A 17,835-nucleotide genomic window follows, 5' to 3' on the forward strand; every position below is an offset into this window, starting at 1 on the left:
AGTGGGGGAGTGGTTTCTACTCCGAGGTGGCTCAGGGCAGCCTGGGCCAGGACAAATGGGTGACGTCCTAGCTTCTGCTTAAGACTGGAGAACAAAGAATGTTCTTTTTTTTTTTTTTTTTTTTTTTTTTTTTTTTTTTTTTTCGGGGCTGGGGACCAAACCCAGGGCCTTGCGCTTGCTGGGCAAGTGCTCTCCCACTGAGCTAAATCCCCAACCTACAAAGAATGTTCTTGATCACAGAGTTCCCATCTGCAAGGGCAGCCTTAGCCAGTGGAGAGGACAGAACTGTCAGGGTCTAGGATTTGTCTCCCTTGTAGACAGGCGTGAGGAAGAGAGACCACAGATCAGGACTCTCGCTGTGAGCGCCATGCTGGAGTGCTGGAATACTGAGAAGTGCAGTGTCTCTGCTGCCCATCCTCCAGGGAATGGGGGAGACACAGACAGAGGCTGTGCTTGGATAAGGCTGGGCATCACATGCTGACGTAAGGGTCTCTGAGATGCAATCTGTGTGGAAAAGATCTGCTTTAAAGCTAGGCAAAGCAGCCTCGTGCAGCTCCCATGACAAGAAAGAAGTAGTAATGTCACTAGAACCCCAAGGGTCGGGAGTGAGGTGGTCTTTCTGTCAGCTGCTTCAGGAGTCGGGAGGGCCATGGCTGGTACCGGTCACACATGACAAAGCAGAGGCCACTTTTTTTTTCTTAAGAGCATTACTCCAGAGCACAACCAAAATGAGGTCCCTTCTGCTTAGTCTCTGATCTCTGACCCTTCTTGGTTGTAGAACACACTTTAACTTATGAACCTCTGCCTGGTCACTCAGCATCTCTTCTCCAACCAGGGCAGGCTGACTGGTGTCCCTGATTCTATCTAGTGCAGTGCTTGGGGCAGGCAGAGGTGACTGGATAAACTAATTCCTTCTGTTTTAGGCCCTTTACAACTGAACTCTGAGTCAGTACCTCACCCCATTGAGGCCTGCTTTTACCTTTCTGTTTTAGGACACAGCGGCTTTTTACTTTACTTTGACAACCTCCTATGTAGCCCAGGCTGGCTTCAAACTCACTATGCAGCCGAGGATAGCCCTGAACTTCTTCACTTCGCTCTACATACTCCGGTGCCTGGTTTATGAAGCCCAAAGGATTGAATCCAGGGCCTCAAGCCTACTAGACAAGCACTTTACCAACTGAATGCCAGCTCCAGCAAGGTCTTGCTATATATACAGCTATATATATACAGCTCAGGCATCACATGCTAACTCCCTATTCTCCTGCCTCAGTCTCCTGAGTGCTGGGATTACAGGTGTGAGCCTACTATGCCCCTTTCGTATGTCTGTATGTCATGCACTTCTTTGTATAGTTCTCAGGATTTAAGATTTTAATGCGCAGGGTGGGAGAGCGAGCTCAGTGGCTAAGGGCATTGGCTGCTCTTTCAGAGGACTTGGGTTGGATATTCCTAGGACTCACGTGGTGGGATCACAACCATCTGTAACTTTAGTTCCAAAAGTTAAGGAGCCTGGACCCTGGCCCTGGCTCACTGATCCTGGCGTCTCTGGGGGGAGCCTGGCCCCTCAAAGACTACATGGCTGCCCACACTTGCCTCTTCCATCTCGATCTTAGATTTAGCCAGGAGGAGTTTCCGGTCAAAGTCACGCTGCTTCTGCTCGCGCTCAGCCTCCAGCTCAGTCACCTGTTTCTGCAGGTCCACCAGCTTCTGGCGAAGCTCTGTGATCTGGAGGAGGGGCAGAGAGGGAGTGTGAGGGCAGGAGAGTTGCATGCACCAGCTGCCTCCACCTTCCCCGTCTCAGTCTGGTCACAAGCTCCTCATCCCGCCTCCCCGAGCCAGCCTCAGCTCAGACCCCAGCAACTCCATCACCTTCTGCTCATACTGTTGCTTCATGGTCCGGAAATGCTGGTCCCACTGCTTGTTCACTTCCAGCAGCTGTGGGCAAGCAGGTACTGGGGTTAGAAAGACGAGGGAGGACAGCCAGATACCCACCGAGTGCCCAGCTGCCCACATGCCCAAAGCACATGCAGGATAAAGCTGCAATCCAGGCTGCCCCAATCCCCACAGGCCAGGTGTTCCCTGCTGCTCCACCCTTCTCTCCGGCTGCACTTCCCCCTCGCTAGGAAAGCCACAGGGAACACTGGGCCCTGGAGACAGTCACTGTGAGGCACAAACATGATTCTTCAGAGGGTACTTTGAAAGGGTGTGACAATCCTAGGTTTCACTGTCTTTTTTTTTTAAAATATTATTTATTTATTTATTATATATGAGTACACTGTAGCTGTCTTCAGACACACCAGAAGAAGGCATCAGATCTCATTTAAAGATGGTTGTGAGCCACCATGTGGTTGCTGGGATTTGAACTCAGGACCTCTGGAAGAGCAGTCAGTGCTCTTAACCTCTGAGCCATCTCTCCAGCCCGGTTTCACTGTCTTTTAACACAGATTATTCCACCCTGAAAAACTAACCAATGGAAATCCTGAACCAAGGGCTGAGGTAGGAGAGTGTCTCTGTAGGAGTGTTTGCCAAGCATGGACAAGGTCCTGGGTTCAGTCTCTGGTACAGGAACAAACAAACAAAAACAGACCAAAAAACCCCAAAACTCGTCGTATAGAAATAAAAAAGAAAAGAAAAACACTTTAGCCAAGTGTACAAACATACTTAAAGGCTAATCAGCCAGACATGGTGGCCGTACCTTTAATCCCAGCACTTTTCAAGAAGCAGAGGCAAAAGGATCTCTGAGAGTCTGAGGCCTAATCTACACAGTGAGTTCCTGAACAGTCAAGGCTACACAGAGAGACCCTGCTTCAAAACAAAACCAAAACTAAAATGAAACAGTTCCTCTATGTGTGTCCAAAGGTCAGCGTAGTGTAGGACACCATAGACTTTGAGCTTTAAGACAATGCTAACTGCAAGTCATACTCTTTTTTTTTTTTTTGGTTCTTTTTTTCGGAGCTGGGGACCGAACCCAGGGCCTTGCGCTTCCTAGGCAAGCGCTCTACCACTGAGCTAAATCCCCAACCCCGCAAGTCATACTCTTGACAGAGCAGTTACTGAGGCAAGAAAAACAACTCCACATCACTAAGCAAATAAAATGACAGGTGATGGGGGGAGATAGTCTGACTTCAGATTACTACCAATGACAAAAGTACTTAAGAAATGGAAGGAATTGGCTTATGTTGTAGATCTAAACAGATCCCCTGAGACAATTTTAAAAGAAAAACTTATCTGAAAGGCAGTGTGTGTCATTTTATTTTTCTGCATTTAAAAAACCCTGAGTATAGTCTGCACGTCTGTAACCTCAGCTACTGAGGCGGCTGAGTTCAAGGGTCGCAGAGGCGGCTCAGTGAGGCCCTCAGTTCCTCGTACAACAGAAAACGAAAACAAAACAACCCAAGGGAGCACAGTGAGCTGATGTCAGCTGCAGCTATCTCGAGGGAGACTCTTGGTTCATTATATAACGGACATTCTTTTAGTTCTTCTGAGAGATGAGTAAATCTAGAATATGCATGTAAGCAAGACTTCATCAGATGCGTGTGAAGGAAGAGGGGTGGGAAAGAAGAGGTTGGGGAAGGCCCCAGCTGTGTGAAGAGGCCTAGATGAGGGACAAGGATAGGCTAGTGTCCTGGGCTGGAGGTGGGGAGGGCCTTGGGAGACACAGAATGCTGTGGCCAAGGGCATGGGCACTTCCTTCACTGCTAGCCACTCACCACACTACCACATGTGTCTCCAATGCCGACTGGCTTGACCGACTACAACCTCTCCCCACTGCCCAGCTTACCTTAGCCTCCTAAGCTCACCCTTTAAGTTATGTACATAGGTGTCTGCACCTACATGTGGGTGGGGAGTGTGGGTGCCCGTGGAGGCCAGAAAAGGGACTCAGACTCTCTGGAGCTAGAGTTACAGGCAGGTGTGAGCTGGTACATGAGTCCTGGAACTGAACCTGGGTCCTCTGCGAGAGCAGCCAGCACTATTACCACTGAGCCATCTCTCCATCTCCCCAAGTTCCCCAACAATTTCAGTCTGTGTCACAAATACAGTATCGTCAGTGATCCCTGTGGTCAATCCAGAGAGGACAGACACTTATCCCATGGGCAGATGGTTCAATGGTTTCCACAATAACTCTCCAGGATCTAAGACCAATGGAAACCAGACAGCCAGGTGGGGCCTTGTCCCTCTGGTCCCGGGCAGGGAGAGGGGTATTCCCTGACCTCCCTGTTTGGCCACTTACCTCCATGCGCTGCTGTTCCAGCAACTTCACCTTCTTCTCAGCTGTACCGAACGCCCCTGCTTCAGGGACCTTACTTGCCGTCATACTGGCCTAGGGAGAGACAGAGTCTTCACCAAAGAGTCAGATAAAACTTTGTCCCCAGCCTACTGATCACCTCCTTGCTCCTCCCACCCAGCAGCCACCAGAAGAAGTGTCACAGCCATGACCTCCTCCTTCTGAAAGCCCATGAAGAACTCTGCTGATATATCTGACACACACACACACACACACACACACACACACACACACACAGACACACACACACACACACACACACACACACACACACACACACCCCCATGGCTGCCAGCTTCACCATCCTGCCCCCAGCTCTTTGTCAACCCCATAACAACTCCGGATGCCCTAACCTAAAAGGCGCGGCTTACATATTTTTAGAAGTTATTAGGAGCCAGTGAGATGGCTCAGAGAGTAAGCATTGTCTCTAAGCCTGATGAGCTGAGTTCAATATCCAGAACCTACGGAGGAGGAGAGAACTGTCTTCTGACCTCCATGCACACACGCAACCCCCAACAGAAAATAAACAACACAGAAGTGTTATGGAGGTTGGCAAACATCACGAGCCCAGAAACATGTGCTAAGAGCGCAGCACTGTACAGATACATGCACACGGCACGCCCCTTCTGAGATTCTTTCTGAATTCTGCAATCTAATCTAAACCCACATCCACTCTGCAAAACAACTGGCCAGCATAACTCAAAAGGGCCGAGGTTGTGGAAAAAAGGACAGCTGAGCCATGTCGCAGACATGAGGAGACTAAGGAGCTGGGATACCGAATCCCACGTGGGAGCCTGAATTCAATTCTGGAGCACAGAAAGGACCGGAGTGCAAGACGGGTACATCTGAAGAGCGCGCAGTGCCAACGCCAATGCCGACTCTGGTAACTGAACCAGTTATGTAAGATGCTTGGTGAGGTAGGTCCGTGGTTACGTAAGCCAGCCCGGGAAGATGGAGGGAGTATGGAACACAGCTCCACATTATTGCTGCCTAAGTTTAACGTTACCTCAAAACAAGATGTTTTTAAATTAACCTAGGAGTGCTGAGGTGACAACCACAGGCCAAGGCTAGAAGTACCCATGCACTGACTGTTGCCAGGGCCCTCAGGTCTGCTCAGACCAGAAGCAGTTCTGCACTGGCCCCATCGACTGGAGTCTACTCCATGGGTCCCTACTCTCACTCTCTAGTCCCTACCACAGGCTGGGCAGCTGCAAGCAGAGTTTGTGAGCCTCTGGTGCCCCCTACAGGCCAGGTCCTGTAAACATACCATGGCGCTAGGAGAGGAAAAGGTGTCTGATGAGGTGGCCTCTGAGAAAGGGCCTGGCCCAGGAAGCCCACTGTTAACAGTTAAAGGCTAAGTGACACTTAGTTTTAATCCCAACAAAGGCGGGAGGATCTCTGTGAGCTGGAGGCCAGCCTGAACTACAAAGTGTGTTTCAGACCAACCATGGCTACACAGTGAAGCCATGGTTAAAAAAATAAAAAGGGGTCACAGTGCTAGTAAGAGGCAGGGTGAGCCTTGCTGTTTAGCTGGCCACCCCACATCTGCTTGAGAGGTTACAGAAGAATCTTAATTGTATGACAGCACATGACATCTCCAAGACTCCTGCTGGCCCTGGAAGAGACAGCCCTCCAGGCAAAAGAGTCCAAATGAGCTCATGGCTTTGCAAGTCCTGGGTAAAATACATCACTGCCCATGGGCGGGGAGTGAGTGACCAAGGTAATTACTACATTACGTAGAAAGCTGGCATTAGAGCTTATGTTGCAAGTGACTGCAACTCACTTGGAGGTGAAAGTAAGCTCGATTAACAACGGGGCTAGAGGAGTCTGAGGGATGGTGAAAGTGGAACAAGGCACACTTCGACTTCACTGTGGCAAGGCTGGGCCTGGAGGTGGGGAGGTGTGGGCCAGTGCTGGGGCATCCCCAGACCATAATCTTCCTCTCCATGCACAGGCTCCAAGTTGCAATCTCACAAGCTTAATACAATCCCCACAGGGCCCCTGACACTTTGGTTCTGCCATGGAATGTTCAGATACTAAACCGACTTTTGGGAGTCACCTTCGAGAAGGAGACTTTGACAAGACAAAATGCATTAGGGTGTTAGTACCCAGAATGAGCAAAACACTGAACCCCAACTCCCTTGAGCAGTCACTGGACAATCCAAGTCAGCAAGCAGGAGAAACAAGCAGCCAGTGGGGGCCACAGAGACATGTGACTGCCAATACCTCTGAGCATGTGTCTCACGTGGGGTGAAGGCAGAACAAAAAGCCAATGAGTGGCCACACTGCAGGGGCAGACGCTGCACCAGGAAACAGAGACTACCAAGTAGAACCTTCTGTAACTGAAACTGTGTGTAGGAGGAGGTATGCTCGCTCTCACTGGGTTTGAGAAGCCTGGGATACTCAAGAACTTCCTGCTACACACCTGCTGCTGTCCGGCCACGCCCTTCTTGCCAGCACCCTCTGTCTTCGGGGAGCCAGGCTGCCCACAGAGTCCCTCTTTGCAGTTGCTGTTCATCAACAGTCTCTTGAGCTCCGTGTTTTCCTCCCTGGATAAGAGACAAGTAAGTTGGAGACATCACACTGTCAGCCCTGGGTTGAGAAGCTGGCAAAGGCAAGGACCTACTGTCACATGCATTGCAGCAGTGTTTTGGGGAGTTCGACCAGACTAATAGGGCATCTGTAAGCCACCCAGAAGGTGTGCAGGCTTCCTGAGAGTCCTGCACCGCAGTTTCCCCATCTGGAGGTTGTCTACACACGTGGCACCCTTAGGTCTTAGGATCTTGTTCTTGTAAAAAAGTTTTGCCCCTACAGCACCTGACACTCCCTCTCTTTAACACAGAAAGAGCAGGCTCCTGGCTTGGAGCCGGAGTTGACGGATCCTCCCTACACCTGTCATGGACTCAATCCCACTGTATCTGCTTTCAAGGTTATCTAATGTTGAATACGGTGGTGCTCTAGGTGAGATCTCCTTTATAATTTACAGTGGGAGCGGTTACCAAGCAACGTTGAGTGTGGGCACTCACACCTATAATCCCAGTGTTCATTTGGGAGGCAGAAGCTGGACTATGGAGTCTCGGGCAGCCTGAACTACACAGTGAGTTCCCTGGGCTATAGAATGAGTCTGTTCATCAAACAAAACAAGCAGAAATATAGTAAGTGAGAGTGAAATCCTAAGTTCATGAGGCAGGCTGGGCCAGGTCAGGCACTCAGGATGTTTGCAACATGGACACATTCCCTCAGCTTCCATTTAAATACAGAAACACCACAGAGTCAAATGACTTTTTCCAGGCCAGTCAGCAAGGACTTAAATTCCTGCCTTCTCACCCATAAGCCTTTCCTTCAGCCTGGGCATTCTTGTTCTTGACATTATCCATGTCTTCCATGAATAATGGAGTATGGCTTTAAGGCCCTAACCACTAGGCTATCCAAAGTAAATCAAGAGACAGTGATGCAAAATGGCCCTGTGGCTACAGTGACCAATATATAGTGGCATATACAGTGACAAGGCCTGGCTCTAATGCAGACTCTCTCGTCTAACAGGCTAACCCAGCACCCTGCTACCCTATGGTGAGCAGGGACTGTCGCTTCTCTAGTGAATGCCTACATCTGTGTAGTGAGACTCTCGGGAAGTCCCTGCCTCCCTCTGGGATCATCTCCCCTCACACAATGGAGTTAGTCTGCATGATCTGATGGCAAAGGCCCTTTGAGATCCAGCAATCACAAATTCCTGTTTCCCTAGAATCAAGAGGCACTGATCCTTGGTGGTCAGAGGTCCTTAGTGATAAGTAGAGCCGACGGTCGGCTCACCTAAGACAACCAAGCCCAGTCTTGCCAAGGACAGAGAGGCTGGGGTAAATCTGTATGCCTTCCCACAGGTCTGAGTCCAGAGAGGGACTGCCAAAGACCCCAGGGAAAGTGAGCAGGGAAAGACGGTGACCACCAGGGGGCAGGAGAATCCTGAGCCAGTTCTCACACAACTGTCAGCAGTTGTCCCCAGGGAAGGAAGGGCAGCTTTCAATGATGTCTACATCCCCCACCCTCAAGATAAACAGAGCAAGGGAGAAAACAGCAGAAGCCAAGCAGAAGGGCCACGAGATCTGCTGTCAGAACAGAGCTCTCAGATGTGGCCTCGTCCCAGGAACCAGTGTGATATATTATTCCCCCTGCCCTATCCCTCTTCCAGTCTCAGGGTGGCCTGGACTTACCGCAGCCTCTCAGCAGCCTGATCCCGCTGTTCCAGGCTCTTGTCCAGCTTGGCCTTCAGGGCTTCATTCTCCTGGCGCAGCTGCTCACATAAGGTCTGTGGGGTAGAGGGGCAGACAGGGGCGAGGGTTAGAAGGGGCACATCCCAAGGCATGCTGACACAAAGGGGCTCGGGCTTTAGCCAGTAGGGCCAACTATCCAGGCTTCTCTTCCATGGAGTCAGTAGGAAGGATGCCTGACAGAGACCTCTCAATGAGAACTTCCTCCTCTTCCCTTAACAGCTAGCCCTGCCTAGGCTCTTCCTCCAAGGTCTACATCTCTGGTCTTGTTCCTACATTCACTGCTACACAGAATATAAGGGAAACTGTGTTGTGTCACCCAGGGAGACTCCAAAACTGCTGGCTTCCCTTCTGATGAGCTTGGGTGAGTGGGAAGGACAGCCTTGCACTGGAGCTCTTGAACTCTGGGTTGAAGAAACAGAAAACTTGTTATCATTTCTTTCAATGCCCAGCAGAGGGCCCTGTGCCAAATTTGACATAAAAAAATATTTAATTTTTTTCTCTTTTTAGGTGAGGTCTTACCCTGTAACTTGGTTGGGCCTGAAACTTACTGTATCCCTCAGCACTGAATGCCCAGCAACCTTCTTGCGTCTGCCTCCTAAGTGCTGGGACTTCAGGGATGAGTCGGCATTGTTTGTTGAGTGACCCAAGAAACATATCAGAGATAGAATGAGGAGGAACTGGATCCAGTTTCCTCTACCCAGAGGCTGAGAAACAATGAGCTGCTGTGGCCCTGGGTGGGGACACCAGGGAACAGACTGTCCTGCTCCTGCCCTGAGGCGAAGGCTACAATGGCAGTTCACTTGTTAGTCTATCCTTGGGGCCTCTAGGTAAACACCCTGGGTACAAACCAGATGCTGGACAGGATCAGCAGCAGCCAAAGGTCACCACCCTCTCAGAAAGTAAAGAGCATACCTATGAGATCCCTTGAAAGACTGGCTTGTTTTTATTTTATGTATGTTTGTCCTGCACCATGTGTGCAGTATCCACAGAGGCCAGAAGAGGGCATCAGATTCCCTGGAGCTGGAGTTACAGAAGGTTGTGAGATGGGGGCTGTGTGGGCGCTAGGTACCAAACCCCCATCCTCTCTCTGCAAAAGCAGCCATCATCTCTCCAACTTTGCCTTTTTTGTTGTTATTGTTTTGCTTTGTTTTCAAGACAGGGTTTCTCTGTGTGTCTCTGGTTGTCCTGGAATTCACTCTGTAGCCCAGGCTGGACTCTATCCACCTGCCTCTACTGCCTAAATGCTGGGATTGCAGGCATGAGTCCACCACTTGGCTTTGTCTTGGTGTTTGAGATGGAGTCTGGCTACATAGTCCAGGATGGCCTTGAACTTGAGGTCCTCCTGCCTACCCCCAGAGCAGGCAGAGGTAGAGCCTCCACTCCTGACTTGATCACTCATTCTTTTACCAACTGTGTATGAAGTGCCAGGCATGGGTGTCTCTCTGTGAAGACAGCACTTAGTAGGGAGACAAACTAAGCAAATAAACTACCCACCAAAGCAGAATTGTTGAGAACTGTTAGAGCCAAGAAAGGAATAAAGAGGAGACTGACGGAAGAGACTGGTGGGCACCAGGGAACCAAGATATATCTGCATTCAAGTGCCCAAAGGTTGGTGTGCAGGGTGACCTCAGCCCTGGCACCATGTCAGGAAACTCCAAAGCCTTGGTGGCCTCTTAAAGAGTTACACTCCCTGGGCCAGGCCCTCCACCACATAGTGCTTCTCCAGTCTTCAGTGAGAGGATGTCCTGTGTGCTCCTTGTCAGACAGCCAAAGTAGACCCCACCTGCTCAAGGTTACACAGAGTGATCCCCTCCTTTCATCAAGGTCTACTGGCATAGCTGAGGCCACAGACTGACTGGCACAGAAGGAGAAGGGTCTACCCAGAAGCAGGGAGCCTTAAAGTGTGAGAGCTCTAGCCAAATGGACAAGGTGCTCAAATCCTGAGCAGGGCCTCAAGCAGCCTCATGTCCATCATCTTCGAAATGGTTACCAATTAATTGTAAGTGGGCCACACTGAACTGCAAAGTCCTCAAGTTAAAACGGCCTGCCCAGAGTAGATGACCCCATCAAACAAAGCCAACAGTGACCCATCTCCCAGCACTGGGCTCTAGACTGCACAAAGGCCTTTGATGCTGCGTCCCTGCTAGCTCAAATCCTTACGGACAATTGGTGACTTGCTCAAGACCATACAATAATGAGGATCAGCCATTTTTTCCCAGCACAGGGAGCCTTCTAAGAGGGATTTGAGAAAGGAGGCAGGGAGGAAAGGTGGTTAACGGTATGAGATTTTAAATGTAACAAATTAAAGCTGGGTGAGGTGGCTCATGTCTAGAATCCTGGCACTTCGGAGGCTGAGGCAGGAGGATGCTAGGAGTCTGAGGCCAGCTTGGGCTAAGAGTGAGACTACCTCAAAACACCTTCCTGCAGGGGACAGGGCATAAAAGAGCCATGGTGACAGCAAAGTAGGCAACAAGGTGTCCTTTGGAGGCAGAGGCAGGTAGATCTCTCTGGTTCAAGGCCAGTCGAGTCTACATAGTAAATTCCAGGCTAGCTGGGCAACATTGTGAGACCCTGACTTAACGGGAAAAAGAAAAAGGAAAAGAAAACAAGAACAAAGCAGGCCATACTCAGCCAGCTGGGCCACACTTCCAGGACACTCACTATGAATCTGCATGGCCCACCTCCCATTTCCTCATTTCCTTCTTTCTCTACACACCTCCCACAAGTTCCTTACTGCAGTCACCACTGTGAACAGAAAGCTCCAAACAGGCCTAAAATCTAGTCCTCAGAAGTCCCCGTAGTTAACCCCTATACCCGATGGCTAGAAGTCCCCATAGTTAACCCCTATACCCTATGGCTGTGCGGGGTGTGCGAGGAGATACTTGCTGGCCTTACCTGCAGGATGGAGGTACGTTGCTCATTTTTATGCACTTTGGAGGCCAACCTGTTGAACTCGAGGGCCATGCGGCCCAGGTGGGTGAAGAGCTGGCTGTGATCTGGTTCCTCTGCACACACACTCAGGGTGGTCTCCAGGCGCTGCAGGTGGAGCATCAGATTGCCGTCCTCTGGGGGTGGGGGCCCCAGCTCCTGTGGGAGCACCAAGATGATCTTCACCAAGCCTAAGCAGGCAATGCCAGCCAATTCTTCTATTGCTTCCCCATTCTTCATGACTCAGTTTCCCCTGTGGCCTCTGTTCAGCCCAGGGAAAATTTCCAGTAACACAGGTTCCCTATCTGGAGCTGACTCACAGGGCAGGACCTAGGACTTCCAAGCTACTGGCTGGCCTAACACTACCAAGGTCATCTTCCTCCTACGCTTTGAGTCTTACTGAGTGACCAAGGGTAGTCAGTTCACCCTCCCCCAGGCTGGGCATCCTTGCAACGCTCTCTCTCTCTCTCTCTCTCTCTCTCTCTCTCTCTCTCTCTCTCTGTGTGTGTGTGTGTGTGTGTGTGTGTGTGTGTGTGTGTGTGTGTGTGTGTGTGTGTGTGTCTCTCCTTCACTGCACAGCAAAATTGACATGAGGAAAGGTAGAGAGGGTGTCTCTGGCTGTAACACACTGCTTTCTGAGCTCAGGGAGGCTCCACAGGGCACTGTGCCTAGGAGTAGACCAAACACCACGTCTCTAAGAATCGCAACTCTTAATACTGCAGAGAACCCCAACCTAGTAATTTAAAAGAGAGCAGCCTGGGCAGACTAGTTCAGTGCTGCTCTCTCCATTCTCTCTCAAACCTTGCTACTGAAGCCACTGCTCTAGTCACACCCACATCAGTCCTAAGGATTTCAGTGGGAACTTTCAATCCTGGCTCATAGACAGGCGTTAGTTAGTTAAGCCTCCCAACCTACTCCTGCCCAAGGCCCTGAGCTAGGCCCCAGGGTTCTGTGGACCTCATTTCTATCTGTGTATCCTGATCTACCTCAAATGATCGCATACGTCAGCTCCTCCAGCTCCCTCCTCTGAAATCCTTCAGAGAATCACCCAGCAGATTCCCCTCACCCACCCACCCCCACCCCCACCTCAACCCTCAACAGTTTAGACAAGGAATCACCCAGCTGATTCCTCCCAAACGCCCATCCTTCAGAGAAGCAGAGAAGAGAACCACAGGGAGCTATGGTTCAGGCTGGGACAGTGAGATACAGAGAACTTGCTCACAGCAGCACATGGTAGAGTGGCAGAGCCAGCCATACAACTGGGGTTTTCTCACTGTACTCCAGGGCTCTGTGACCTGCTACTAAGCTCTGTGGCAACTGAATGCTCAGCCTGTTTCCTATCAGCACCACACTCTAGTTGGAAAAAAAAAAAAAAAAAGGCAGAATCAGTCTCCAATCCTGCATCTCTTCCTCACCATAAAGGACTGGGAGTGGCCAGGGCTGTTCTCCGGAGACTCATAAAGTGCTTCAAATCCCTCAAGTTTCCCCAACTAGCCTACAAGCTCCCAGCAGGAGCTGGTGTACTCCTGAGTTGGCACAGACAAGTCAGGGACTTTTAACTGAAAAGGTAAGTTATCAGCCCACGGTCGCATGCTGAAACCTTTCTGAGCAAGGGAACCTCGCCTGCTCTCAGTCATGTCTCAGTCCTCAGGGATTAGAACAGCATGACCGCAGGAACATAGGGTACCAGAAGACAAAACAGAGGGCCTGCCTCATACTCAGCATCCCAACAGGACGGTCCTCCCATCACTAAAGCTAAATGCTGGTGTAAGGTGGGTTGGTGTTGCGGGTGAACAAAAGAGCACCAGCCATCCAAACTTTCCTGACTCAGGGTTGTAGAGACTGGAGCATCAGTGAGGTTGAGGCCAAGTAGTGCTGCCATAGCAACAATTAAATGGTCTACAGTGGGGCATGCCTCATTGCATGGACTTAGGAGAAGAGGCAAGAGGCTTGTCTCACACAAAAACAAAACAAAACAAAACAAAACACAATACAACAGAATAAAGCAAATATTAAATGGGAGGAAGGAAGGGATGAGGAAAAGACAGGACTTTAAAGTCTCTGACAAATCTTGAAGGTTTTCACAATAGCTCTCCAAGTCTGGCATTTTAAGAAAGAACAGAAGGACTGCACAGTTGAGATCAAGGTTAAACACTGCAACGTAGGAATGTGGATTAGAGCAGCCTCTCTGAAGCCAGAGAAGGGCGTGCATTCTCCAGTCCATCAGCTCCTGGGAGGAGCCAAGGACCTGCTCAAAAGAGAAAATTACTCCCTCAGCTCCCATCAGCACCAGATCGACCCTTTCCACACCCCCAGGCTTGGAGCCTACAGACCCAGAGGCTGAGTCACTGTAACTGACAGAAAGGTGATTGGTCCAGAGGCCAGTGGGGCTGGCAAGGGGCCCAGGCTTTCACAACAGTGGGGTGCCTGTGTGCCCCAAGCTGGGGAAGTCACCAGCAGGGGATTTGCATATGAGAGTGAGAAGCACCCCATGCTATAGCCCCTCTGTGTCCCCCACGTAACTGCAGGGGACCCAAGGGATCTGAGTGGCCCTGGTGCCTGTCAGGTGAGAGAGAAGAAAAGGATGTGCTGGGGGTGGGGTGGGGTGGGGTGTTGTGGGGTGGGGTGTTGTGGGGTGGGGTGGGGGTGCCTGTCTGCTCACCATCACGTTCCTAGGGTGGTGGCCAGTTTCAGGTGAACTCTGCTCCTCAGGAGGGACCACTTCAAAGTCAGAGGAGGCGCCCTAGGTAGAAGGGAGTTAGTAGCTGCCCTAGAGAAATGCACCCTGCCCTCAAGAAGACAGAGGGACAAACAGTGCAGAGTTCCCAGGGTCAACAGTCACACAGCATTCACATGAGATCACCCAAGAACCACACGACTGACTGCCATCACCCTCCTTGTGATCTGAGGTCATACCCCTCCATGGCCATTATTTATCCGTGAAATAACGGGGTGTGGGGGGTGAGCCGACCTTGAACCAGTATTATTTATTTGTTCGTCGTGTGTGTGTGTGTGTGTGTGTGTGTGTGTGTGTGTGTGTGTGGTTGGACAGATGAGGAAACCAAGTTCACAGAGTAAGAACTTGGCACAAGCTGGCAGATCCTGCCAAAGCAACCAAGCCATCGCCTGGGCTCAGGTGTGTCCAGCTCATCCTGGGTGGCAGCGGCTAGAACAGCCACACCACGGAAAGTCCTACACCAGCCTCACCAACTCAGGCCCAGAGGTCCCAGGAGAGGACTGACCTGAGAACACCAAGGATGGTCGACAATGTATCCCAAACCAAGTGGTGGCTGGATGGTTTTACATTTTCCAAGCAGACTTCGCTGGTTGTGCAATCAGCTGAGGGGCCCACAGTACACCTGAACCTGGCTCTAAGATTCCCTTAAACCCGACCAGGGCTGGGGAGATGGCTCAATAAGTGGAGCATTTGCTACACCAGCAGGAAGACCTAAGTTGGATTTCCCAGGACCCATGAAAAAGTAGGGTTGGGTATCCGTAACTCACAACCCCAGCACTGGAATGGACAGAGACAGGAAGATGGCTGGGGCTTGCTGGCTTATCTGAAAACAGCAAGCTCTGGGTTCAGTGAAGAAATAAAGGATTCAGTATGGGATAAAGCAAAAAGCAGTAAAACAGGACACCTGACATATTCCTCTGTCCTCACAAGCACAGGCTCCATGTATATACCTCTTTCCTCCACCCCCCACCAAAAAGGCCCAAAAAACAAAACCACCCTCTTGACCCACTTTCCCTGTCCTGGGATGGGGTAGGACAGATGGGAGAAACCAGCCCAGCTGGCCACAGTCTGAGCCACCATGACCCCATCTGTGGTCTCAGCCCTACTAGAGAAGCTCTGTCCAAACCTACACTCTCGGAGTTCCATATGTGACCTTGGAAAAAGCCCAATTTCTCTCCAACTGAAGGATCCCTTGAGAGGTTGGTCCTATGACACCAAGCTACACTTCTCCATTGAACCTGCAGGACATGGTGTCTGACCTCTTGGCAGTGTGCGTCTGTCTGTGCCCGGTTAGTGAGCATGGTCACATTAGACAGCTGGGTAAATGATTTTAACTCCTTGTTTGATCAGGACCTCCCCGGTCATGAGAACCATGACTTCCACCTCAAAATGGCTAATTGCCCCATCCCAGCACTCCAGACTGAAGTGTGGTGGGAAGAGCTTCAGGTCACAACTCCAAATACAACTTACATTGGATGGAGGCTTGGAGGCTGACACTGACTTCTCCATGGAGTTTCCAGTGGTGGTGGTGGTGGTGGTGGTGGTGGTTGGTGGTGTTGGTAGTAGGATGTGCCTGAACCTTTGTATCCTGTCCTGGAAAATAAAGACTGTGACTAAAGAAATCTATAGAAGGGAAGATGCATGAACCCAGCCCACAGGAAGAACACTTGATGGAAGCCCTCTAAGTTCTCTCTTGATTCAGAGAAAAGAGAGGCTGTCTTTTTAAGACAAGAAGTCAGGTGAAATGACTGGCCTGATTAATGGGCCCAGAGCCCAGGCAGAGACCCCCTTCCCACATCTTACTAGGAAAACTCCAAGGTTTCCCTGCCTCAGGGATCTAGTAAGATTTTCAGTTAACCAAGTGCTTTCTTTTGGGTTTTGAGAGAAGCTCGTGTAGCCTATGTTGACCTCAAACTTAGCTGAGGATGACACTGGACTTCTCGCCACCAACTCCCAACTCCAGGGTTACAGGTATGTGCTACAATGCAGTTTATTCCGAGCAGCTGAACACATTCACGCTAGGTGAATTCTACCCACTGAGCTACAGCCCCATCCCCGTGCTGCTCTCACGACAGTCTCACAGCACTCCCGTTTTAAAGAAAGGAAACCAGGGACTGGCAAGGTCATCAACTTGGCTAGTCACTCTGCTAGCAAGTGTAAAACCTGGACTCAAATGCAGCTCATTTCCTTACCACTGGAAACCACTGCTACAGAAACTCAGAGAATATCTCCGCACGGCACTGGGCCAGTAAGGACAAGAATGCCAGCCACACTGACAACAGTGCCACAGGCTCTGACACCTCCCCCTTTCTCATCTGCCCAGCAAGTCCCATCACTCTTAGAAAGGAAGCTCTCACAGGGGCCTGGGATGAGTCCTGAGGTGTAGCAGCAGGAAGTGCTCAAGTCTGGTGTGGGAGAGCTTCTCTTGGTCCCAGAATTTGGCCTGGATTGGAGACCAACCCTTAGCCACTGTCACCCTCTCCTTTAGCTGACCTCATAGGCACTGATTAAGGCTAATAAGCAAGAACAGATTCTTCTCTGGCCTCAGTCTTCCTGAGTATAAAACAGGGAGGAAGAGGACAGAGGACTTTCAATTCCCATGCCTGGCAGGGCTGGACCTGCCACACAGCGGTTGTGGATTCAAGAACCACTCTGCTAAAGCCCTAAGGTTTGTCTTAGGTGCCATAGACCACTGTGATGGCTCACTAAGGGCTGCTGTGGCATCAGGAGTGCTGTCACTGCAGTCTTCTGAGGTCCCTTAAAGATATGACCACCTATGGGTGCTGTAGCCAAAAGATGTACACAGGAAAAAGGTCCGCGTGAGAATGAGTAGGTCCTGCGGTGTTAGGGGCCTGGGCCTGGGCAGGGTGTGTCCAGGGTAGGCAGGGGTTCTGGATTGTTCTGGTACCTGTGAGCTCAGCCAGGGGATCAAAGGAGACCAAGGAGGGAGCGGGTGGTGGTGGAGGCAGCTCGCTGTCCTTGACCAGCGCCTCCGCCTTCTGCCGGAGTCTGGATGCTTCCATCTGAGATTCCTCCAGAAGCTCTCCTAGAGAAGAGTTGGAGAAGCACAGGGTTTACCCAGCCCAGTGCATGGTTCTCCCATCCCTACCCTAACCCTGGCATGGACTGACTTCATTCCCACGGTGGCTTTGTGGAGCCCAAGCCTGTGTCATACAAGGCAGCATAAGAAGAGTCTGGCAGTGGGGCCTAAGGAAACCTCCCACCTCTCACCTTCTCCCTCCACATCTGGCCACCCCCCTTCACCCTCCCCCCCATCGCCCCTGCAGAAAGCAAGGGGCTCTCAAGGGACTGCCTGCATTCTAAGCCTCAGTTTCCCTTCAGCAGCTAGAGAAAGGGAAACTCTCAACCCCCGCCTACCACCAACGTAAGTGGGTTCTGCCAAGCAGGGAAAAATGCTTGGAAAGCCAGGGTGCTGGGCCCTCCACACCAAGGCTGAACACAAAGAAAGTGACCTCCAGACAGTGTGAGGAGAGTGAGGAAGTCAGTGAAGGCCCTACACCAAGGAGAAGCATGCAGTGCAGCAGTCAAGGGTGGGAGAGGAGCGGGGAGGGGTGGGCTGGGCAATGGGGACAGCTTGAGCGGAAGCTGGAGGAACGAGG

The 17,835-nt window shown here is 50.9% G+C and overlaps 1 protein-coding gene across 1 annotated transcript in view; it reads right to left on the reverse strand.

Moving 5' to 3' along the window:
- The window catches only part of Tnip1 (TNFAIP3 interacting protein 1), a 40,496-nt gene that overhangs the window by 8,251 nt on the left and 14,410 nt on the right, over positions 1-17,835 (reverse strand). The window contains 10 exon segments of the mRNA XM_032912434.1: positions 1,591-1,722; positions 1,867-1,932; positions 4,229-4,318; positions 6,708-6,831; positions 8,491-8,585; positions 11,446-11,637; positions 14,141-14,221; positions 15,686-15,763; positions 15,765-15,808; positions 17,124-17,261. Coding sequence (XP_032768325.1) covers positions 1,591-1,722; positions 1,867-1,932; positions 4,229-4,318; positions 6,708-6,831; positions 8,491-8,585; positions 11,446-11,637; positions 14,141-14,221; positions 15,686-15,763; positions 15,765-15,808; positions 17,124-17,261 — 1,040 coding nt within the window.

This window comes from Rattus rattus, chromosome 9 (assembly GCF_011064425.1).
Source record: "Rattus rattus isolate New Zealand chromosome 9, Rrattus_CSIRO_v1, whole genome shotgun sequence".
NCBI classification, from domain to species: Eukaryota; Metazoa; Chordata; class Mammalia; order Rodentia; family Muridae; genus Rattus; species Rattus rattus.